This window comes from Chroicocephalus ridibundus, chromosome 4, assembly GCF_963924245.1.
Source record: "Chroicocephalus ridibundus chromosome 4, bChrRid1.1, whole genome shotgun sequence".
NCBI lineage: Eukaryota > Metazoa > Chordata > Aves > Charadriiformes > Laridae > Chroicocephalus > Chroicocephalus ridibundus.
In genome coordinates, this window is record NC_086287.1 from 29,807,425 (window position 1) to 29,828,499 (window position 21,075).

A 21,075-nucleotide genomic window follows, 5' to 3' on the forward strand; every position below is an offset into this window, starting at 1 on the left:
AGTGACATTACAGCTCTAGAAATCACTTCAGAGAAAACTGAAAGTAATTAAGCGGAAAAAGTTGTAGCTGGCAAAACTCAGCAGTGCATTTGCCAAAAGACAGAGAGCTTTTTCCACCTCAGTCTTCAATTCAAAAGGCCCAAATTAGAAGCACAGGTAGTTCTGTGGCTGAAGACATCATGGTACTACAGGAAGAGACCCTAAATCCTCTTGAGAAGAGCAGATGAGACAGAACATTTGCATGAACCAGCGGATGATACACATCTCAATCCCTTCGTTTTATTGTTAAATTAAAATAACACAAGTCAAAGATTCAAGTCAGTCACAGTCCTGTTAAGGGCAACACATTCACTGGCAAGCTGCTGTTCCAAACTGACAACAGATCACTTGCTGGCAAAAGCCATGATTTGCTCCTAAAAGAGGAGAAGAAAAAGATAGGTAACTTGTAAACTAGTAATAACCAAACAATCTAGAAAGCGGTTATAGTGCCTTCCTTTTTATATATACAGACAACAGTTCTTTGTCAGCCTTTCTAGCCAAGTGCAGAGCCCCTATCCCTGTATGCTAGAAACTTGAAGAAGTTGCAGCATTCCTTTCCTTCCCAAGTAGCACGAAACAGAGATGTCACCAACAAGTTCTGTGCTTAGAAAAAGAGATCTTCATTTGGTTTTCTGCTTTAAACAGATAAACAGGAAAAAAAATTCTGAGCACTGAAGCAGCAGCATAGTCCACTTTTTGGCGCAACTAATGAAGACACCTTGTCAGTGGCAGATACTGCACCTTAGGAATTTACTGCTCTTCAACTCAGTGTCTTAACTGTAACCATAACACAAAGGAAACAGGCCGCCTGTGACTAATAGGAAGGTGGTGACTTGATTTGTAGAATAAAACATTCAAATCCAGGAATGAGGAATCTAATTTGAGGGTGCTTGGGAGCTTTGAGAGCAGGCGGCTTACAGAACCTCATGAAAATCCAGCAACTAGGTCAAGATGGTGTGGAATTTAGGCAGATAAGCTGCAAGTAGGGAGTCTGTGTTTAAGACTGAACCTGCTCAGTGCTGCCTTCCTCAGGTAACTTCCATTACAGAGACTTACACTTCTGCCACGAGGGAACAATTTCACAAGGCAAAACAGCACAGAAACGGGTAATTCATTTGAGCCGCACATCACATCTGTCAAGTCACCTGATGTCTTAGGGGAGATGTGTCTTCATGGGGTTGGTTTTTCATAGTGCATTTCTGGAATGCAGTTCAAGGTTCCACATTTTCATTCCATAGCAAAATAAAGCCAAAGACGTCTAATGACTTGTAACCTCTAACTACAGAGTACAGACACTTAGCTCCCTTATCTTCCCTTGTGCTGCAGGAGAAAACAGTTACTGCTGAGCCATCAGTTATTTTGGAACTCCTCAGGCTCGTTCTGGACAAAACCTCAGTTTGAACAAGTTAATATTTCCCAGCCAAAAAAAACCGTTTCATAACAATACTCTTCATCAGTTTGCCTATATTTCAAGAGTAGTTCTGGACTCTTTCTAAGGCCCTCACTAAAGTGAGATTCTTACTTTGACAGGAGGCAGGGCATTTGTTGCTTGCAATCCCCATGTCCTCAGCAACACCAAGGGAGCCAGCCTTGTGGAGTAAAGCCTCTTTAGCACATCAATAGCAGCTATCAAGGACACGTTGTGCCTCTGACGTTCTGTCTCAAACTTTAACAGATGTTTTAAGGAGCCTGGAAGAGATAATTGAATGCTCCTATTAAAACTGACTTGCCACAAGCAATTGTGCATCCTAGCTATATAGCAGTCTCCACCAACAACTGAAAACATAGAAAGAGAACAGAGAAATCATCCTTCCATCAGCTAGCAGTCTTCAGCTCACCACCACTTTAACTACCATCTGCAGAACTTGTGGTGTTTTTTTTTTAAAGCAGCTTTGAGATTTGTGGGACAGAAGCTGCATCCAAGAATCTTTAACTGCTCCACAGCCAATGGACATCAGAACAGTTTTGCTTCAAAAACCCTTGTGCCTCTGAAACACAAGACAGCAGCACACTTAACCTGCAGCAGGGATAATGCTTGTCCTGACCTTAGCAGCGAAGGCCTGTAAGAGACGAGTCATCTTACTGCCACTTCGTTGTCTTGGATCCTTACCCAGATCGCTCCCATTGAAGGCTGCTGCACTGAGGTGATGAGCTAAACATGCAATATCGCCAAAGCCCAGGTTTACACCTTGTCCTGCAAGTGGGTGGACTCTGTGCGCTGCATCCCTGGAGGAAGAAAAACAGAAATTTATATCCCTTCTTGAAGAAAGCTATAGTGGCTGACAAACCCCAGAAGGCATCAGCGTAGCACTCCTCATTTCTTTGCAATGAACACCACCTTACAGCAGCATATACACTTTATCCAGTACCTTCTTGCGTGCTCTGCTGAACCACCTGACTGCCTCTCCAGTTGTAAGAAGCAAGACAAAGGGGAGATAACAAAAAAAACACTTCTGAAAGGAAAAGTTATAAAGAGGTGTCTAGGCAAAGCCCTCTCAGATCATGTGTGGAACAGGCCTTAATGTTTTTGTAAGTGACCTCAGCACAAGAGGAAGTAAATCGATGGCACAATTCACAAACACAAAGTAGACAGACATCATGAATACATGAATTCACAAGAAGCGGGATATCCTTGAATAGAAACAACATTGTGTTCTTTTATGAGCAGACTTATCTGTAAAGGACAAAGCCAGACATACTGATGAGGGAGTCTTAAAGTTAGAGAAATTAAATGAAGTTTGAGTATGAAATTTAAGATCATGCACTTTAACAAGCTATAAAGTACAGAATGCTCCCAAGCACAGAGTGGCTCATAAGCTGGAAAGAGGAAAAGTATCTGAAGTATAATACGGCATCTAAGAATTACTGTAAGCTAACAGTGTGTTGCAGGTGTGGTGGAGAAAAAAAGTACGTGCAACCTTAGAATGTAAAAGACGAGATATCTCCCTATTTCTGTAGGCCACCATGCAAAAGCCTATGACATCCCATCCAGAAAAATTTGTAAGTTTTGTCATTTGTGTTCAAGAAAGGTGAGTTTAAAACTCAAACTGGCACACAGAATGGCTGCTACAATGTTTGGGGAAGTACAGGTTCAGCAGGCAATCCTGGGTTGTTTCACCAGACTACACAAAACAAAAAAGGGAAATAATTATCTCGCAATTTACATAGAAAACACACACAATGGACAGAGCACTGCTCATACAAAAGGACTTTGTTGGCACAGGAGCACATGGTACAAACTGGGCCTGCATAAAGTCAAACTGAAACTACAAATTATTTCTAACCATCTAATTTGTTGACCAGGAGTCGCTATTTCTAACCACACGCCACCCACTCCACAAGGGCTGCCACTGGGGACCTTACCCAATAAGAGCCACACGGTGCTGGACATACTCTGTCGCATGCCCCATTCCAAGAGGGAACATGGCTCGGCTCTCTGGATCTACTTTAGCAATGCTTGGGGGCAGCTGACGGACTGCAGTCCCTGAGGGTTTCAGGAGTGAAATAGCAGAGCGAAACATGGCCCCAGCAGTATCAATGAAGTCAGAGTGGTTTACATTGCTCCACTGAAAAAACAACAAACAAATCTTTAGATGTTAACCCAAACTAGACATCTAAAAGCTGAAAAAAATCTGAATGAGCTCCAAATACTGAATTTTAACCACTTGAACAAAACTATACAGTAGAAGAAACTATCTTTGTTGTTTTAGGACATGCAAGTTTCCAACTAGGATGAGCCTACTCTTCCCACCTTTCGGAAATTTAGTTCCACTTCTTCTGTTACTTTCGGAACTAACCTAATTCAGTCCCAAGGGGTCATCCTTTCTTTGCTAAGCGGCTTTTTATTATCATCCTCCACCAGAGGAAGGAACTTGAGAATCCACCTCTCCCACTGCTATCCTTTAAGCTGTAGGCTTCCACTGCATTTCTCACAATTACAACAAAGTCAGCCTCACACCCGCCACAAGGCTGATACTCACAAAGGCAGAGTTGATGCTATCCACAAAACTTTCCTCATCCATAGAGAGAAGTTCCGATGCATGTTCATGAGATGTAGACCAGACCAGAGAACTGGCAGTGTCAGAGAGCTAGTTTAAGAGAATGTCAAAGGTAAGTATCAAGAGAAAAAGAAGCAAAAATTAACGATCAGTGCAAAGATTTCCCCACTGCCCTGCCCCCCGCCAGTCCCTCTGCACATTACTCCTCCAGCCCAGCTTGCTACAAGTGGGAAACATCAAGGACAAAGTGAGAGGGCAGGAGGGGGAAATAAAATGCAATAATGGAAAATCCTAAGAGACAGAACCAACACAGTAAGGTACAGACAAAGTTACTAGAAAAGAACAGACTAAAACCTAAAATAAAAGTTAAAAAAAAAAATACAGAGACCACAAGTCATCTTACCGGAAGAAGTGCAATTGGCCCTGTGGGAAGGAACCTCTGCCATGCTACATTATTGTCTGTAGCCTACAGTGGAAAGAAGCAAGTGGACAGTTACAAATTAGTGACCTGGATCACCTGCTTAAGCTGTTCTGCTGCTTATGGAACAGCCAATTTGCAGAGTTTCACCTCAGACAAATGAAGAGTTGCCACCACAGCTGACTGGTCATACCGATGCTCAATGGTCTTAATTTCAGCTTCCTTCCGGACTACAGAGTTATGACCATCTGCACCAATCTGCAAAACAAAGACATACAAAGCCACCTCTTCAGCAGCTTCTAAGAAAGACAATATCCCAGTCTACAAACCTCAGCCTGCATGTACGCATTTTTCGTTTATTCTGGAAAAAAAAAAAAAGATTCCCCCAAAATCAGAAGAAGTGGCCCTTTCTGCTCCTGTCCAATTCAGTCCAGTCTTCTTGCATGAGGTACAGAAAAGCCTATGCACCGTGTCCCATAGCATCTCTGACAGAGTTAGCCACTCACCTCACTCAAGCCCTCCACGTGGGTGGAGCGGCACACATGGAATCAGAACCAAATCCAGTGGAAAGGACTTGGGCAAGAGATGACGCCTGATCAACAGAAATAAAAAGTTTAGTTACCAGCAGTTTGGTCTGAAGTCTGCGTCCATCAGCTAACTCAATTTGCACCCAGGGGCTTGTGTCACAGCTGTGAGAGGGAAGGGGCCAGGTATACCCGACTGCTCTGCTCCCGTAGAAAACCTCCACCCGGTCTGATGGGAACACAAAGTACTATGGTCACAGCATGATACAAACATGAAAAAAGGAAACATCACTGCAACAGCAAAGGCCACGTGTATCTTAACGACCCTAAGAGCTGACCCTACAAGTCTTAAGGCACCCTGAAAGAACAGGTCTGGCCAACCCTTTGTCAGTTCAAGGCCTGCTCTGGATAGAAAGCTACAGATCTTTTCATTAAGTCTGGTTTTGGAGAGACAATGTTCTGGAGAACTACATATGCAACTGTTTTCTTATGGGGCAGCCTTCAGAAGTCAGATTTCTCCCTCCCCCCTGAAATTCAAGAAGCTGCCTATGTCTCAGAGTTACTTGTTAGATCTTTCCCCCTCTCATAACTTAGCGCGCACAACAGAAGGCAAGTAACTGAAAGCTCTCTACAGGAAATAAAATATTAAAGAAGTTGTCCACTACCTGCTACTGCATCTAATTGTTTTGTGAGAGCAGCCATAATGACATCATTCTCCACTATGTAACCCATGTCATCTAAGTCATCTTTCTCAAAAACGATCATGGCTTCTGAACAAGCATCCCAAACCTACAAAGAAAAAATACATTACATGAAGCTACATGATAAATAAGTGCTGTTCCTTTCAGGGACTATGAATGTATCCATCTTAACAACAAAAGGAGGCAGCAATCTTGAAATACGGAACTAGAGGAAACATCCTGGATTACTGTCCATTCACAGCTACTGAAGCACATCACATATTTCCTTCATACAATGATCTAGCTGATTGTAAAGAAAAGTTTTTTATCCCTACTTTCCTGTTACATAATTAAAATATAAAGCTACCCTACCACCTTGTTGTGGATTAACCCTGGCAAGCAGCTCAGCACCACCCAGCCGCTCACTCACTCCCTCGCAGTAGGATGGGGAAGAGAATCGGAAGGGTAGAAGTGCAAAAACTCATGGGTTAAGATAAAGTCAGTTTAATAAGTAAAGCAAAAGCTGCATGCGTAAGCAAAGCAAAACAAGGAATTCATTCACTACTCCCCATCGGTATGCAGGTGTTCAGACACCTCCAGAAAAGCAGGGCTTGATCACACATAAAAGTCACTTGGGAAGACAAACGCCACAACTCCGAACACCCCCGCCTTCCTCCTTCTTTCACCAGCTTTTATTGCTGCTGAGCATGATGTCATATGGTGTGGGATATCCCTGTGGGGTCAGCTGTCCCAGCTGTGTCCCCTCTCAGCTTCTTGTGCACCCCCAGCCTGCTCGTTGTCAGGGCAGTGTGAGAAGCAGAAAAGGCCTTGGCGCAGCGTAAGCACTGCTCAGCAATAGCTACCACGTGCCTGTGTTATTAACACTTTTCATCACAAATATGAAACATAGCACCATACAAGCTACTATGAAGAAAATTAACTCTATCCCAGACAAAAACAATAGGCACCTTTACCTTTGTTTCCTGACTAGCACCCATGCCTCAATTATCTACAGCTTCCATTAGGAATCAACCTTTTATCCTGTAACATCAAGACTCTGAAGACAGGTATTTCTGAGTAGACAGCTACCCCAAAAAAAGTAACTGGAACCATCATAAGCACGACCTGCCCTTTGTCAAATTAAAAACCTTTGGATCATTAATGTAAGCACTTCTGAGAATTCAGAGTAGACCGACACACAGCGTATTTGCAGCCCTAAGTAAGGCACCTGCATTCGCCGGAACGGTTTGAGTCTCAGGCTGCAGACATGATCCCAGGCACCAAAACCTAAAACAGAAAAAAGGACACAAACGCATGGAGGTGCAGGTTCACACATGACATTGAGACCCAAACAAAACTGAAGCTCGCTCCAGACTCTCCTCCTCCCTCCCTGACTAGCAATGCCCAGACTCTGCTTGCACCATCACTAGACAGGGCCAGATCTGCCTCAGTACTTTCACAGCTCCAGCATCCCATTATTTGACTGTTAACACAAGCCAGTAGAAAAGAAACAAGAGCTTTCCAAGAACGCTGTGACTTAACAGTCAACTCTCACTGTCCTATCACTCAGTAATAAAACAGACACGGAAAAGCACAGCCATCATTGTTTAGAACATTTCTTTCTCCATACAGAATCAAGACTCAAATCTGTCTTTAAAATTAAAATTAATCAGAAAGGAGTTACCAGACTAGAGAGCACTAAGTACATGCTTCTTTTGTAAACAGAACATTCCAGATGCTATAGAGAGCACCTTACAACCTTTCACTAGCCTAACGTCACAAATATTGATATGACAAATCAGACCAAGATACCAGAACACAGATCCCTGTTATCAAGAGATGCCTTATTCAATCACCACAATTCAGCATATACAATACTAAAAGGCAAAGGCAAATAATTCCATTTAGGATGAAGGCAGCACATGCTCAAAAGGGTTTTGTTTAAATAAAATAAAACCACTTCAATGTTAAAAATGCAAACAATAGAAATTATACTTACTGCTTAGGAGAGTTGCAGATCCTGGGGAGATGGAACTGACCCTGTTACTGTAACTGTCTGGCATGCGATCATATTCTTTCCTAGGACCAGCCTCCAGCAAAGCAATCTTCTTATCACAGAAGTGGATATCATGCCCTAAAACAAACAAATGCATGCTTTGTTACTATGCTCCTGCCAAAAACCTCATTTGTTATTTCTATCTCAGTAAGACCTATGCATTTTTGTAATAAGACAGAGCAGATGCAAAACTTAATAAAGAAACACATTTACAATACAGGTTTTGACTAGGCAGGTAAACTTTTGTATTTTAAAGCTTTATGACTACAATCCTGTTACTGAGACTGACAACCCTTTTGCAGTTAAAACAAGGATTAAATGATTTCTTTTTGTACAAATTTGTGCACATTTTGTTATGAAAGCTCATTACTGAAGTATTAACAAGTGAAATCTGCAATGTTTACTCCAAGCACAGAACACATTTTTCAGAGCTTAAATGTAAATTCGCTAATTAGAACAAGAGATCAAAATAAAACTTAGCAACTACATTTATGCTTTCTTTATCTTTATATTCTGACAGTGGAATAGCAGAGGCAGTTTAGACTTTAACTTTCAGTTAAAGAGAACTGACAAAAATTGAAGAGATGACTCAAGTAAAGAGTAAATCACACTGCAGCTGAATTAGCCATGCTTGCTGCATCTGACCACTATGATTGTGGAAGGTACCAAGACCAGAAGTGGTGTCCTTATAACATTCAGGGTTTACTACTACAGCACTCCTAATAACAGCAGTATCCTGACATGTTTTCTAGATTACGCATAACATAACCTCATCTCTTGGAAGGTCCCAAACCTGCACGTTAGTCTTAGATATCACTGCTGCAGGGGATCCTTATGCTGTCTCAATTCCACTGTGGTCTTCTTTAATGATACAAGCAGAACAATGCTGTTTGCAAGGGAAACCCTTTTACTTGCAAAGCACTTATTGCTTACGACCTTTGCTCTTTTGCTCTTCTTTGCACTCCTTTCTCTAGGCTTCTGTCACACCCTTCTGAATCAACATTCCAAATAAAGAAGTAGCCAATACTCTCAGCATCTCTAGTGATGCAAACCAAGCACAAATCCATTTTAACTTGGTATTCCTGTGTTTAAAATACAGGATTAGAGAGCAAAACTTAGGATCAGAAAAGCATTTTCAGCTACGGATGAAATTATCCATCAATGATTTAAGGGTGACCATGTTTGAAAGAAATACTACAAATAGTCTATAGAATTCAAAGTAACGGCTACATTAAAAAAATACATAAATAGGATAAGGCTCATCATAGTGACTGGGTATCCAAAGAGCTTTTAGTCAACCTTAGAGTGCTGTCATGAGAGGATGCAGGAATAAAGCAATTCCACAACAGAATCTTGAACGTTAAGATCCTAAACGGTAACCACATGGTTATCTCAAACTGTCACAAACCGGGATTAACAGTTAAGGTCGATTTAGGGAAGTACTCAATACTCCACACACTGAAACTCTTCGGAAAACTCCCAGTTTAAAGTTTTTGTGCAACCGGTGAGACAGACAGGGAGGGCAGCGGGACACAAAACCCGCCACTCGTTGCACTCACAAAACAGGGTGCGGGAGGCCCGAAGGCCTCCGAGACCTCACGGCACCGCGGCCGGAGGGACAGACAGCCGCCGGCTGTGAGGCCGTGACTGCAGCCCCCTCGGGGTCGGAAAACGAGCCTGGCCGACGGCATCTGCGACGCCGAGAAGGTCACAGCCTTACCCAGCACGGCGGCCATGGCGCTCCCGACCATACCCCCGCCCGACACCACCACATCGTAGAGCGGCGCGGCGGTAGCGGCGGTAACAGACCGGAGCGGGGCCCGCGGACCGGCCCGCAGCCGCCCACGGAGCGGAGCCAGCAACCCCCTCCCGCGCACAGCCGCCATCACTGCGGAAGTGACGATACGCTAAGCGACCCCGAGCGGAAGTCGCTCCGGGAAACCATGACAACGCAGCCTCTTCCCCACCACCAATCAGCGAGCGGAGGGTGCTGTCCCCCGTCTGGAGTCTGATTGGGTGTTTGAGGGCAAAAAGGCGGGACTAGAGCGCTGCCGGCTTCGCTGATTGGCTGGAGACGGCATAGGGGCTGTTGGAGGGCTGAGGCGGAGGCCTGCAGGTGAGGGGAAGGGCCCGGCCTCGGCGCTCCCGGCTCTACCTCAGCCGGGAGCGCAAATTGGGGTCGTACCCCCGAAACGAACACTCCTCCATGTTTTTTCTCTTCCAGGTGACACAGCATCCCCTCAGGCTGCGTGTCCCCAACTCCTGGGTCTCCCCCAACCTGGGCAAGGAGCTGGGAGCGGCCTGTCAGGATGGGAGGCCGTCGGTCACCGTTAGAACCGGGCTTACCGTGCCAGGCGAAGTTAAGGGGCGACCTCAGGGTATCCGAAGAGGATGAGGAGCTGGAGGGTTTCAGGCGGGAGGCGGCAGTCCTGCGTGACAAGCTGTGGCAGGCTCTCAGGTAGGATAGCACCTGGTAAAGGTGGCAAAATGTCCCAGGGGATTCCTGCTGCTTCTGACCAGCAACGAGGTGGAGCGTGAAGTCCCAAGATGCACGTATATAGAACCAAAACTGGCCACAAATGTTTTCACAGGTGGGAGGATGGGGGCAACAGGTGCCCACGTAAACCACATTTGCGTAAAACATGAACAGCACAAATCCCGCTGCTGCTTGTCAGCTAATCACACTTAAAATTTACAGCAGACTACACCCATTTCTATCCAGCGTCCAGTCTTCAGAGCTGTAGCGTCTCCAACATCTAGCTCTCAGACCTCTTGTCTTTCTCTGTGGTTAGTCCAGCTTGAAATTCACTAGCAGATTAGACACACGTGCTCTTACAAAGGAAATAGTTAGTTTATGAAGCAGAACAGACTGCAGCAATCACCAGGGAAATGTATTGACTGGAAGCCTGTTTATACATGATCGGTACCTTCCGTTTTCCTCTTTTTTCCCACTTTCCTGTTCTTGGTCCACCCTGATCCACCTTGATCCTTCCTTTTACCTGCATTTATTGCTTCCCTAAATATCTCATAAGTTTTTCTCAGTTTCACAATCACCCTCAAGCATCCTACGAGAAGTGTGCTATTTCAATGAGATCCATGATAGTCTTGGGGTTTTTTTTTGAATTATCAGTTACATAGTCTTGTAATCTACAAAGTTTCCAGCTGAATCTCTTAAGAGTTGCACTAAAGCAGTTCCTTGCAATAGCCTTTCCATCAGCATTGTAGGAATTCTGGTGTTTGGTACTGTTTGTTAGTATTTGTGCATCTGTGTGCATAATTTATTGCCGTTCCTGAGTTTGTCTTTTATGTTGAGCAGGTATCAGCCACGTATCCCTAAAGTTGGAACTTTCTGGTTTACTTGTAGCCTTTCTGGCCATAGAGTGCTAGCAGCATAATAAATTGCTTTACAAAGCTAAGTAGGCATAACTGCCATTCTATGCATGGAAAATGGAAAACAAGCAAAGCTCTGTTCATGAACTTTGGTAGCAAAGCAAAATATAGAGCCCAAGAATAATAAGCCCTAGACCTGTCTTTTAACGACCAGCTTGGCCTATGGTGTCTTTCTCTTAATCAACAATGTCTCCCTTCTTTTAATTCTATTTTTTAATAATTTCCCTTATTTCCCCTTCATAATGTCTTTGTCTTAGTCATACATCTGGTAACAAAAGGCAGTCCAGTTCTTTGATCGACCTCACCTCGGACAGTACCTGGGATCATCAGCAAAAGCCTCACTTGTTTCCTAAATCCCGCTTGAGGCCAAAAAGTGCTTCATCTCCCTGGATTCCTTCCATCACCATCCCTCAGCCTTTCGAAATGACACTGCGGGAAGCTCGCAAAAAGTCCCAGTTGATGAAGTCATACATGTTTCTTGAACTAGACAAACAGAGAGACAAAAGGCAAAGCCAGGATGAAGCTGAATGTCAGAAACAGTTCCGGGCACAGCCTGTACCTGCCCATGTGTTTCTGCCCCTTTATCAGGAAATAATGGAGCAGAATGAGATTCGCAGGCAAATAGCAACACAGAAAAGAAAGGAGCTGCTACTTTCAACCCAGCGGCCCTTCAGTTTCCTGGAGAAGGAGGAGAAAAAGAAAGAAGCTATCAGACAAAAGTTCCTGGCAGCAGCATCCCCAAATGAGAGCTCCAAACGGAAGCAAGCCAGTAAAAAAGTTCCTAAATCTACTTATGACCCACTTCTTGGAGATAAACTCAAAGGTAAAATGCCAGGGCTCTTCCTGTAAAAACAACTCCCTGCCTGTCCCTTGCTGTCTCCTACTGGGAGGTAGGATCACGGCCCATAGGGCGTTACTTGGAGTATGAAGCCAATATCATTACGTCCCCTGGTGTTGTCTAGTCTCCTGTGTGTCACTGGGCATTACATTTCATCTAGATACCCTTGCAGTAGAGTGTCCTAACTTTAGTAGTCTTGTATCAGTGTCAGCAGCAGCAATTCTGTATCACTCCCCATCACACATGGGTACATTGAGCTCTTCAGACAGATCTCCATACCCCTTTTGCTGCAAATCATGACAGTCTGGGAATCCTTCCCTGCACTGGATTCCATACCTTTGGTTTTGGTAAAGGGACTTAGATGATTTGTGGCACAAACATGAAGACAGATGTAATGTGAGAAGTGTCCAAGGTCCATGCAGTATCTTGGAACTGACAATTTTACTCCTACCCAAGTGACCTGTGCTGCACAGGACCCCTTGGAGAAAACTATTTCCTGAGTCCAAATCAGGCAATTAGTTTGGTTCTAAGTGATGGTGCGGTAGTCCAGTCTCTGGTGCCATTTTCTGATGTTCTCAGTTACCTTCCCACTCGCTCTCCACTTTCTTATTAAGTGCTAAAATGGGAGGTAGGTGCCAGGACCATTCTAGTTAGAGGGACAGCCAAAGAAATTTTCCCGATGTTCACTTTCTTTCATATGGCTTAAGTTCCCACAGTTTTAAGTTTGAAGTAAGCAATACAGACTTCATGCTTGAATGTAGCAACTAAACAAGTTCTTGATAATCTTCATTGTTTTTCTCACCTTTTTGTTTTATTTTTTACTGTTTCCCACTGATTTCTTCTTGAGTACATACTAGTTCACTTTTCATCAGAAAACATTCTGTTGTGTTGTATTAAATAGATAAGAAAGGTAAAAGAGAGCAAAGGACAAGCTGTTGTTCTGTTTCTATCTGGTATGTGAGAAGGGAGGAGGAATGAACATTTCCCACTTCTGTCAATGCAAACTTTAATAAACAGACTCAAAAAAGTCTTATTTTGCAAACAGCAGTATCGATATTTTTCTAAAAGAAAAAAAAACAAACCCACAGCCAACTGTTTGTCTGCATTTTCTCAAAAATTTAGTGCTGCACAGGAAAGGACTCAGTTTAACACTATACCCTGAAACACGTTCTTTCTATGGAAAGCTTGTAATAGAAGTCACAAGAGATGATCCATCCACCAAATGCTCCTTACTTAAAATCTTTTCCAATCTAGACAAACACTGCTGGATATTACACAGAAAAGCCATCATCCATTACAAGTATATCTGAACAGCCCATTTGGATCACACAATCAACATAATGACATAAAGTCCCATATGAAAAGTATAACCTTTATTAATGCAACATATCTGCAAGACAAAGGGCACAAGTTATCTGGTACCCCTAAGAACAGGAATAGGAGGAGAAGACCTGTTCAGCAACTTACTCTGATAAGTGAAAGAGAGATCTAGGGATTAATGCATAAGAAAGAGACTCTGCCATGTGTTTTCTGTTATCTTTATTTTTTTCCTGGGAAGCAGAGGAGAGAGAGAGAGAGACTGAAAAGTGGGGAAAGAGAACACAGGGTGTCTGGTCTCTTCCATATGTGTAGTTGCCATCATAAAGAAAAGTTTAGAGTTGTGCAGTGGCAATTCCACAGCCTTTTATGTCACTCATATTCTTCTCATTGCTTTGCTTTTGATTCATTAGAAGCTGAACTCTACAGAGAAATCCGCATTCAAATGAGAGCGAAGGATTTGCTTGAGAGCTCCGTAGCTCCTATAGATACTAGCAACTGTCGGAGGGAGCCTCAGTCCCGAACTGCCACTAAAACTAAGCAGGAAAGACTTGGCTTCTTGCAGGACAAAAGTTTCAGCTTCAAGCCAAGAATTAATCCAACAATACCAGATTTTGAAGGACTTTACTGGGCATTTCAGAGGGAAGCAGTAAGGAGACAAGAAATCAAAGAGGCAACTCGTAATAAGCCGTTCAAGCTAAGAACCGCCAATCTGCGTGGCAGGCAGAGGCAGGCTAATGAAAAGATAAAGGTGAGATGACTGGTTATTTCTGTGGTACTGCTTTCTCCGATCAAGATGGCACCTTCTTAAATTTATAGCATTTTTTTATGGATGCTTGATGTCCTGTGACCTCTGCCCTTGTCTTGGGACTACTGCAGAATTCTAGGACAAACCAGAACGAAATTCTACACAAAGAGATGAGCTATGACAGCTAAGGCTCAGCCACCCTTTCATACTGCTAGTCACCTGTCCTCCCCCTCAGCCCCTCCCCATGTAAATTCCTTATTGATGGAAGAGAGAGGAATGAGTGCATTGCCCACAGAGCCCAACTGTTTGCTTTGGTAAACAAAGAACGTTGTGAACAAAAATACTCAATGAAGTTCCATTTTTTTCAGGATTCTCAGCAACTTTCCAAGGTTTCAGTGCAAAAAAGTCATTCTCTGACTGGACTTTCCTCTCTGTCTTCCAACACCCTTCCAGTGCATATTACAGATGCAACTAGAAAACGGGAATCTGCTATTAGGTAAGTAGAAGTTTGTCTACACCACCACACACCAACTAATGATGAAAATGGAGAAAAGTTAATGTTTTCCCTCATCACATCAGCTACATCACCAATACTTTTCCTAAATGTTTCTCTGTCTTTCCTTGCTAATTCTTGCCCTGCCTCCCAGTTGATTTAGGAGCTACACACTCATGTCTGAAATTTTGCTTTTCTCATTAGAGGACTACAAAAGTGAAAATCCTCACTAGCATGCAGTCTGGCAGTCTTAAGTGAGCTCATTACTAACTTTTTTCTATATAGATACTCTCAAGATAACAAAAAGGAAGGGGAAAAAGAAGGAATTTATTGGCTGGAGAAACAGAAAAAGAAATGTCAAGCTATCCGAAAGTCAGTGAATAGCCGAGCAAAAGCCCTGGATCCACATAAAAGTCTGGAGGAAACACACAAGGAGAAGTTGAAACAGAACTGGTCAGTGTCCTGTTCTGCACAGAAATAACTGTTTGTTCTACTAAGTGGGGATCAGCAGATAATTCTTTAGGAGTAACTAGGTCTAAGAACATTCCTAGCCTAACTTCTTTGGCTGTCATATCCATTCCACGTTCATTTGGGTTTCTTGACAATTCCACACTACTCTTTTCCATATGGAACGGTTTCCCTTAGATTAGCATTTTTAGAAACTAATTTGTACAAAGAAGCCAACTAAAATGTATAATTTGGTAAAGCGCATATAAGACAAGGTTTTCTAAAAATGTGAACACTGCTTCTCTGCCTACAGTCTAGTAGTAAAGCTTTGCTAATGGGTCTGTATTGCCAGCAATAGCAATGTTTTGCCTAGCACTTGGAATCAAGAGAATTACCAGAGCTATTATAAGGACAAAACAGTTATTGAGAATTCCTTGTTCCTGATCAGCTACGGTCAGAGGGAACTTGTATTAAGACAGGCAACTTTTCTATTTCAGGCAAAATATGAGAGAGAGAACAAAGGAATACAGAAAGGAGCTGGAAGAAATGCAGCTGCGAGTCAAGAACAGACCATACCTCTTTGAACAGGTCACCAAGGTAACTGGTCAAAGTTCCAGAGTGTTTCTGGGCAGCAGGATACATTGTCTTTCATTTAAGACAGGCATTAACAAATCTAGTCTCAAGTAATTCAGGGATAAGAGCGTGCAAATGGTTGAATAGTCTCTTGACTACGGTCAAAATAACACCTGGAAGGCCACCGAAGTGTAATTTAAATTCCTTCCCATCGCTTGAGAAACACTCAGACTTATCTCTTGGTTGGTAGAGCTTTTCCAGTCCCTGGTATATATTGCAATCAAAATACATGGTTTGATCAAAATTAAGGCCTTATCACACCAGAAATTACATGAATACCTATTCTGCACCTGAATACCATAGCCTACAGTGTAGAAATTTTAAACTTTTTTTCCTTAAAACTCTGTCTAATTGAACACTTTTTCTTTGTACCTCTAGTGCTACTAGAAAAACATTAATGACATTTAAGTCACTTACATCACCTCCAAGCTCTGCTGTCTGGGGTTGTGTTCAGCACAGCTCATCCACCACACCTGCAAATCTCTATTGCACTTGAGGTGTAGATATAAACTTTACTCTCTATAAAGTATCTTTTTTCCTGGGTTTTCTCTTTCAGTTCTGTCTCCTTGCAGGGACGATATCTGGTTAGAGACATAGTGACAATACGTTGACAATACGCTGATATAAGTTTTCTCAATAGAAAGCACCCTCCTGGGTCAGACTTTCTGTTCAGGTGAGTGGTTAATGGAGGCAGAGAACACTTTTGTATGATAAATGTTGGTAACATTTCTATTTGCCAGGTTGGTGAGAATTCACCAGTATCGATAGCATTCACTTATGCTGAGACAAGATTTCTATCCTTCCGTATAGAACACCTTAATCTTTAGGAACTGACCAGTCCCTCTGGAAAACCGTCATCTCAGACTACATTAATTTGCAATGTTTACGGGGAGGCAGTGAGGATATAGGATCCAGGTTTCCAGTTTCTTGAGGATCAACTGATAAGAAGTTATTTCAAGGCCTTCTCTCTTTATGGAACTCCACTGTGGTTAATGCTTACAAGTTACAAGCAAACATGCTTCTGGAATTTCTCACAACTCTTTTTTTGCACATATTCTCAATTTGAGTGTCAGAGTCAGGACTCAGACACAAGTACGCTAGTCTGGTAAGACTGCAATGCTGTAGAAGCAGGAGAACAGAAGGAGGAAGCAAAAAAGAACAGAAGCAGGAAAAGGTGAGCTGCGGTTTTGAGAAATGTGAGACATTCTCCTAGTATTCAGTTTTTATATTGTACTGTATGGATGACAAAAATTCTGGACAGGGCCTTTGATGTCCCCTTGTTCTCATTAGGAGTGTCAGCTGTAAACTTTAAAACAACTTGACCATTATAGAGAAGCCCCGGTTCTACGTGCTTACTGTTTAAGTTTCATTTTCATAGCATGATGCTCGTCAAGGAGCAGAGCGTCGCTACAGACACACCCTCCAACAGGTTGGGCTAAGTGAAGAATTTGTAAGGAAAAAAGGGAAAGATGCCACTGACGTGCTGGAAGAAGAATCTGATGTTCACAGGTAATAAAAACAATGCAATACAGTTCTTTTGCCATTGAGTAGAAATATTTTCCTTGTTTGTGAAAGCATTCCAATTTGTATCATCTAGTGTAGGCAAAACTAAATCAACTTCACTTCTCTTATTAAGCATCGTGGCTTCTCTGTCTTAACTGCTATGACTGCACTCTTATTTCTTTGCATGAGGCAAAGCAGCAAGTAAACACTGCAAACCATTTCCAGTATTAGACAATCACTATTTCTGCAGAGCGCCCAAGCCCCGGGGTGAAAAGGACGACTGTACTGTACAGGAAGGAGAACCTGAAGCGGAACAGAGTGGAAAGGAAATGGCAACATAAGATCTAGCAGAAGAATCCATTGATCATCTCTTGATTATTTTTTTTAATTCAAGATTCTCCAGGTTAATCTTCAGGAACTTTCTGGTTTAGGCTGATACCTAAGAATTGCTCTGGGGTAAGTGAGATGTGAGAACTTGGTAAAGGAAAAAAAGACCAACTATTGTTTAGAGCATGTCTTGTCCAACACAGCAAACGCTGCAGCCTCCCTTAGTCTTCACAAGTGTTCCCCGTGTGAGCCAGTTCCCTTCCTTTAATGGGCAACAACACAAGTTAAAAAGGTTGAAGCACTATCTTTGGATAAAAGTAGATATGAAAGACTGAAAAGGTGCATCCTCTAGTGTCAGCTCCTTGTGTTCGTGCCACAGAAGCACACAGAAAGGGGAGAATGCCTTTCAGGGTGCTAAACCTTGGTTTACACATACATGTGGTAAAATGCTTTTAAACAAGGTATTAAAAAAACAAGATTTGACCTACCTTGGGAGAAGACTCAGGGAGAAGTCCTTCTCTGGTGTTAACTCTTCATTCGCTCATTACCAGCTCTGCTCCTTCCTCCCATTAGGAAGACGCAATAGTGTTTCTATATTAAAATATCTCCCATTTTTCACTACTGAAAACTGTTTTAACATCTTACCAAAGATGGACTTTGGTGGAAGAAAGATTAGGTATTACCTGTCAGCATGTTGCGCTCAAATGCCTGGTGCATCTTAAATGGTATAGTTCACACATTAGTGGTCTTCCTTTACCTGACAGTAATAATAATCTCAAAAATACAGACCCTTACCACCTGGAATGTTTTCTGAGAATTATGATATCAAAGCACTTTAAGATTAAAAGATTTTTACATGGCTATCAATGTTTCTGCATTGTCCAATTTCTTTATCAATCCTCTTTTCCTCACTTTCTAAATGGAAGCTGCGTCTCTCTTCATCTTCGTTACCTCAATCCATTTCTTTTTACAGTGTAACAACAAAACCTCATCATCAAATCAGTAGTGGAGTACCTGTAAGAGCTACCACATTAGATAAAGATATAAAAATGAGATAATGAAATTTTTGATCATAACAAAATACTAGATTGAAGAATTTATGGCCCCAGGGTTTCAGGCTGCTATGTTGTACTTCCACAGAGATCAATTCACGCTGATACATAGCTGAATGCACTGGGGTGCCGCAGTTCGCCTTACTGACCCAAAGAATCTTCAACACATCTAAGTTTAGGCTTGTATTTTTCCTTTTTTTTTCCTCCTTTCCCAGTTGAAGAGCTTTCTACACAATGCATCTGCTGAATGCTGTGGCACAGACTGAAACGCAGCCCTTCACTAGAGAAATTCCCAACGGGTTGGAAATACTTCATTGACTGGCGAGGCTTTCACTGAGAAGAGGCTTAAGCACCTGGGAGGGCTCAAGGAAGGCTGTTATCAGTGTACCAGTTTCTACATAGGTTTAATGGTGCAGGACACGCAAAGGCGGTTCTTTCTCCTGTCTCGCCTGGAAAAGAGCAGTGATGTAATCATATTGTCACCACACCTCGTCACATTAAAAGAGGAAGGAAAGAAGATTTCTTCCATACTCCGAGACTGTGGGCTAAAGCCCATCGGGCTTGTGTGGATATATCTGGAGCAGTGGGAGTGAAATTTTAATACATACATTTTAAGGGTTATTTACTAAAATTGGTTGCTAATTTCCGTAATAATACTTGATGATGCTGGAAAAAGAGATTTCCAAGTTTGTGACGTGTAAAGAAAAGCCTTAAGAAAGGAGGAACAAAGGCTTGACTTTAAATTAATACATGATATTACACCATATCCCTTTAACAAATATTAAGGTGACATGCATGAATACGGTAACGGATAAATCCAACTCTTAATATTGGTCCCTAAAGAGAAATTGCTGAAATGGTGATTGAAAGTAAAAGCATCAAACTAAGTAACTGAAACTCACTAGCACCTTCTTGCTAAACAAAGTATTGTTCTGAAAGTAGGATTACATTTCTGTAATCCTAAAAGAGATTTATAATCTCTCAATATATCTCAAAAGTGGTATGGAAATAAATAATTTCAACTTTTGATTTGTACTTTTGCATTTTATGAAAATACTTTGTTATTTTTAGTTAAAAGAATTACATCCTGTTCATCTAGCCTATAAAAATACTAAAGAAGACATCTCACGAGAGCATCTCCCATCAACTGATAAGATGGTAGCCAAACCACAACCTAGTGGCCTTCTATGATGGAGTGACTACCTCAGTATCATCACTGACTACATCAAGTGGGCAAGGGAAGAGCTATGAGTGTTGTCTGTCTGGACTTCTGTAAGGCCTTTGACACAGTCCCCCACAACATCCTTCGCTCTAAATTGGAGAGATACAGATTTGATGGGTGGACTGTTCAGTGGATGAGGAATTGGTTGGATGGTTGCATCCAGAGGGTAGGGGTCAACGGCTCAACGTCCAGATGGAGCCATTGGAGATTGGTGACAAGTGGTGTCCCTCAGGGGTCCATATTGGGACCAGTACTGTTCTTCAGTATCAATATCTTCATCAATGACAGAGACAGCGGGATCAAGTGCACCTTCAGCAAGTTTGCAGACAAAACCAAGCTGAGTGGTGCGGTTTACAGGATGCCATCCAGAGGGATCTGGACAAGCTCAAGAAGCAGGCTTGTGTGAACCTCATAAGGTTCAACAAGGCCAAGTGCAAGGTCTTGCACCTGGGTTGGGGCAACCCCCACTATCAATACAGGCTGGGGGATGAAGGGATTGAGAGCTGCACTGCTGAGAAGGATTTGGGGGTACTGGTGGATGAAAAGCTGGACATGAGCCAATAATGTGCACTCGCAACCCAGAAAGCCAACTGTATCCTGCGCTGCATCAAAAGAAGCGTGGCCAGCGGTTGAGGGAGGTGATTCTGCCCCTCTGCTCCACTCTGATGAGAACCCACCTGGAGTACTGCATCAACCTCTGGAGCCCTCAGAACAGGAAAGACATGGACCTGTTGGAGCAGGTCGAGAGGAGGGCCACAAAAATGATCAGAGGGACGGAACACCTATCAGGACAGACTGAGAGAGCTGGGGTTGTTCAGCCTGGAGAAGAGAAGGTTGCGGGGAGACCTTATTGCAGGCTTTTGGTACTTAACGGGGGCTTATAAGAAAGTTAGCGACAGACTTCTTAGTAGGGTCTGTTGCAGCAGGACAAGGGGTAACAGCTTTAAACTAAAAGACGGAAGATTTAGACTAGATGTAAGGAAGAAATTCCTTATAATGAGGGTGTTGAAACCCTGGCCCAGGTTGCCCGGAGGTGGTAGATGCCCCATCCCTGGAAACATTCAAGGTCAGGTTGGACCGGGCTCTGAGCAACCTGATCTAGTTGAAGATGTCTCTGCTCATTGCAAGGGGATTGGACTAGATGACCTTTAAAGGTCCCTTCCAACCCAAACTATTCTATGATTCTATCATTCACATCAGATCCTGATTCACAGGTACCTGTGAAGCTTCTGCAAGAACCTCCAAATTACAATACCTGTACCAACAGCAGCACTACCTTTACATTCAGCTCAAAGCATTCTCTTCCCACAGAAGCCATTATAGGTGCACAGTATCTTAGCAAAATTCTGCATTATTAGTAATGCTAATTCTGAACAAAGTCTTTTAAGTT

General features: G+C 42.7%; 2 protein-coding genes across 5 annotated transcripts in view; one reads left to right on the forward strand and one right to left on the reverse strand.

Annotated features, from left to right (window-relative positions):
- COQ6 (coenzyme Q6, monooxygenase) overlaps window positions 1-9,606 on the reverse strand; it is a 22,769-nt gene extending 13,163 nt beyond the window's left edge. The window contains exons 1-12 of one of the 2 annotated variants that reach the window (XM_063334689.1): window positions 9,436-9,606; window positions 7,659-7,793; window positions 6,888-6,946; window positions 5,645-5,768; window positions 5,078-5,208; window positions 4,606-4,713; window positions 4,441-4,503; window positions 4,020-4,127; window positions 3,403-3,605; window positions 2,150-2,265; window positions 1,562-1,728; window positions 266-413 (exon numbers count right to left, since the gene is read on the reverse strand). In XM_063334689.1, the coding sequence (XP_063190759.1) occupies window positions 384-413; window positions 1,562-1,728; window positions 2,150-2,265; window positions 3,403-3,605; window positions 4,020-4,127; window positions 4,441-4,503; window positions 4,606-4,713; window positions 5,078-5,208; window positions 5,645-5,768; window positions 6,888-6,946; window positions 7,659-7,793; window positions 9,436-9,601 (1,410 nt within the window). In that variant the 5' untranslated portion in view covers window positions 9,602-9,606 and the 3' untranslated portion in view covers window positions 266-383. Of the gene's footprint in view, window positions 1-265; window positions 414-1,561; window positions 1,729-2,149; window positions 2,266-3,402; window positions 3,606-4,019; window positions 4,128-4,440; window positions 4,504-4,605; window positions 4,714-5,077; window positions 5,209-5,644; window positions 5,769-6,887; window positions 6,947-7,658; window positions 7,794-9,435 lie in introns of those variants that run through there. The other variant, XM_063334690.1, reaches the window with a different exon arrangement.
- Window positions 9,607-9,844: 238 nt separating this feature from the next.
- On the forward strand, window positions 9,845-19,451 carry FAM161B (FAM161 centrosomal protein B). 3 transcript variants are annotated; one of them, XR_010070711.1, is made up of 9 exons: window positions 9,845-10,173; window positions 11,363-11,928; window positions 13,674-14,011; window positions 14,377-14,504; window positions 14,787-14,954; window positions 15,446-15,545; window positions 16,960-17,090; window positions 17,335-17,540; window positions 18,679-19,451. XR_010070711.1 is itself a non-coding variant. In XM_063332148.1 (8 exons), the coding sequence occupies exons 1-8, from the start codon at window positions 10,025-10,027 to the stop codon at window positions 17,423-17,425; spliced, it is 1,671 nt and encodes a 556-aa protein (XP_063188218.1). In that variant the 5' UTR covers window positions 9,845-10,024; the 3' UTR covers window positions 17,426-18,660. The 3 variants fall into 3 exon arrangements, 1 of the variants encoding a protein (XP_063188218.1); XR_010070712.1 differs by lacking the exons at window positions 17,335-17,540; window positions 18,679-19,451 and adding an exon at window positions 16,138-16,254 and having other exon boundaries at window positions 16,960-17,087; XM_063332148.1 differs by lacking the exon at window positions 18,679-19,451 and having other exon boundaries at window positions 17,335-18,660.
- Window positions 19,452-21,075: the final 1,624 nt, after the last annotated feature.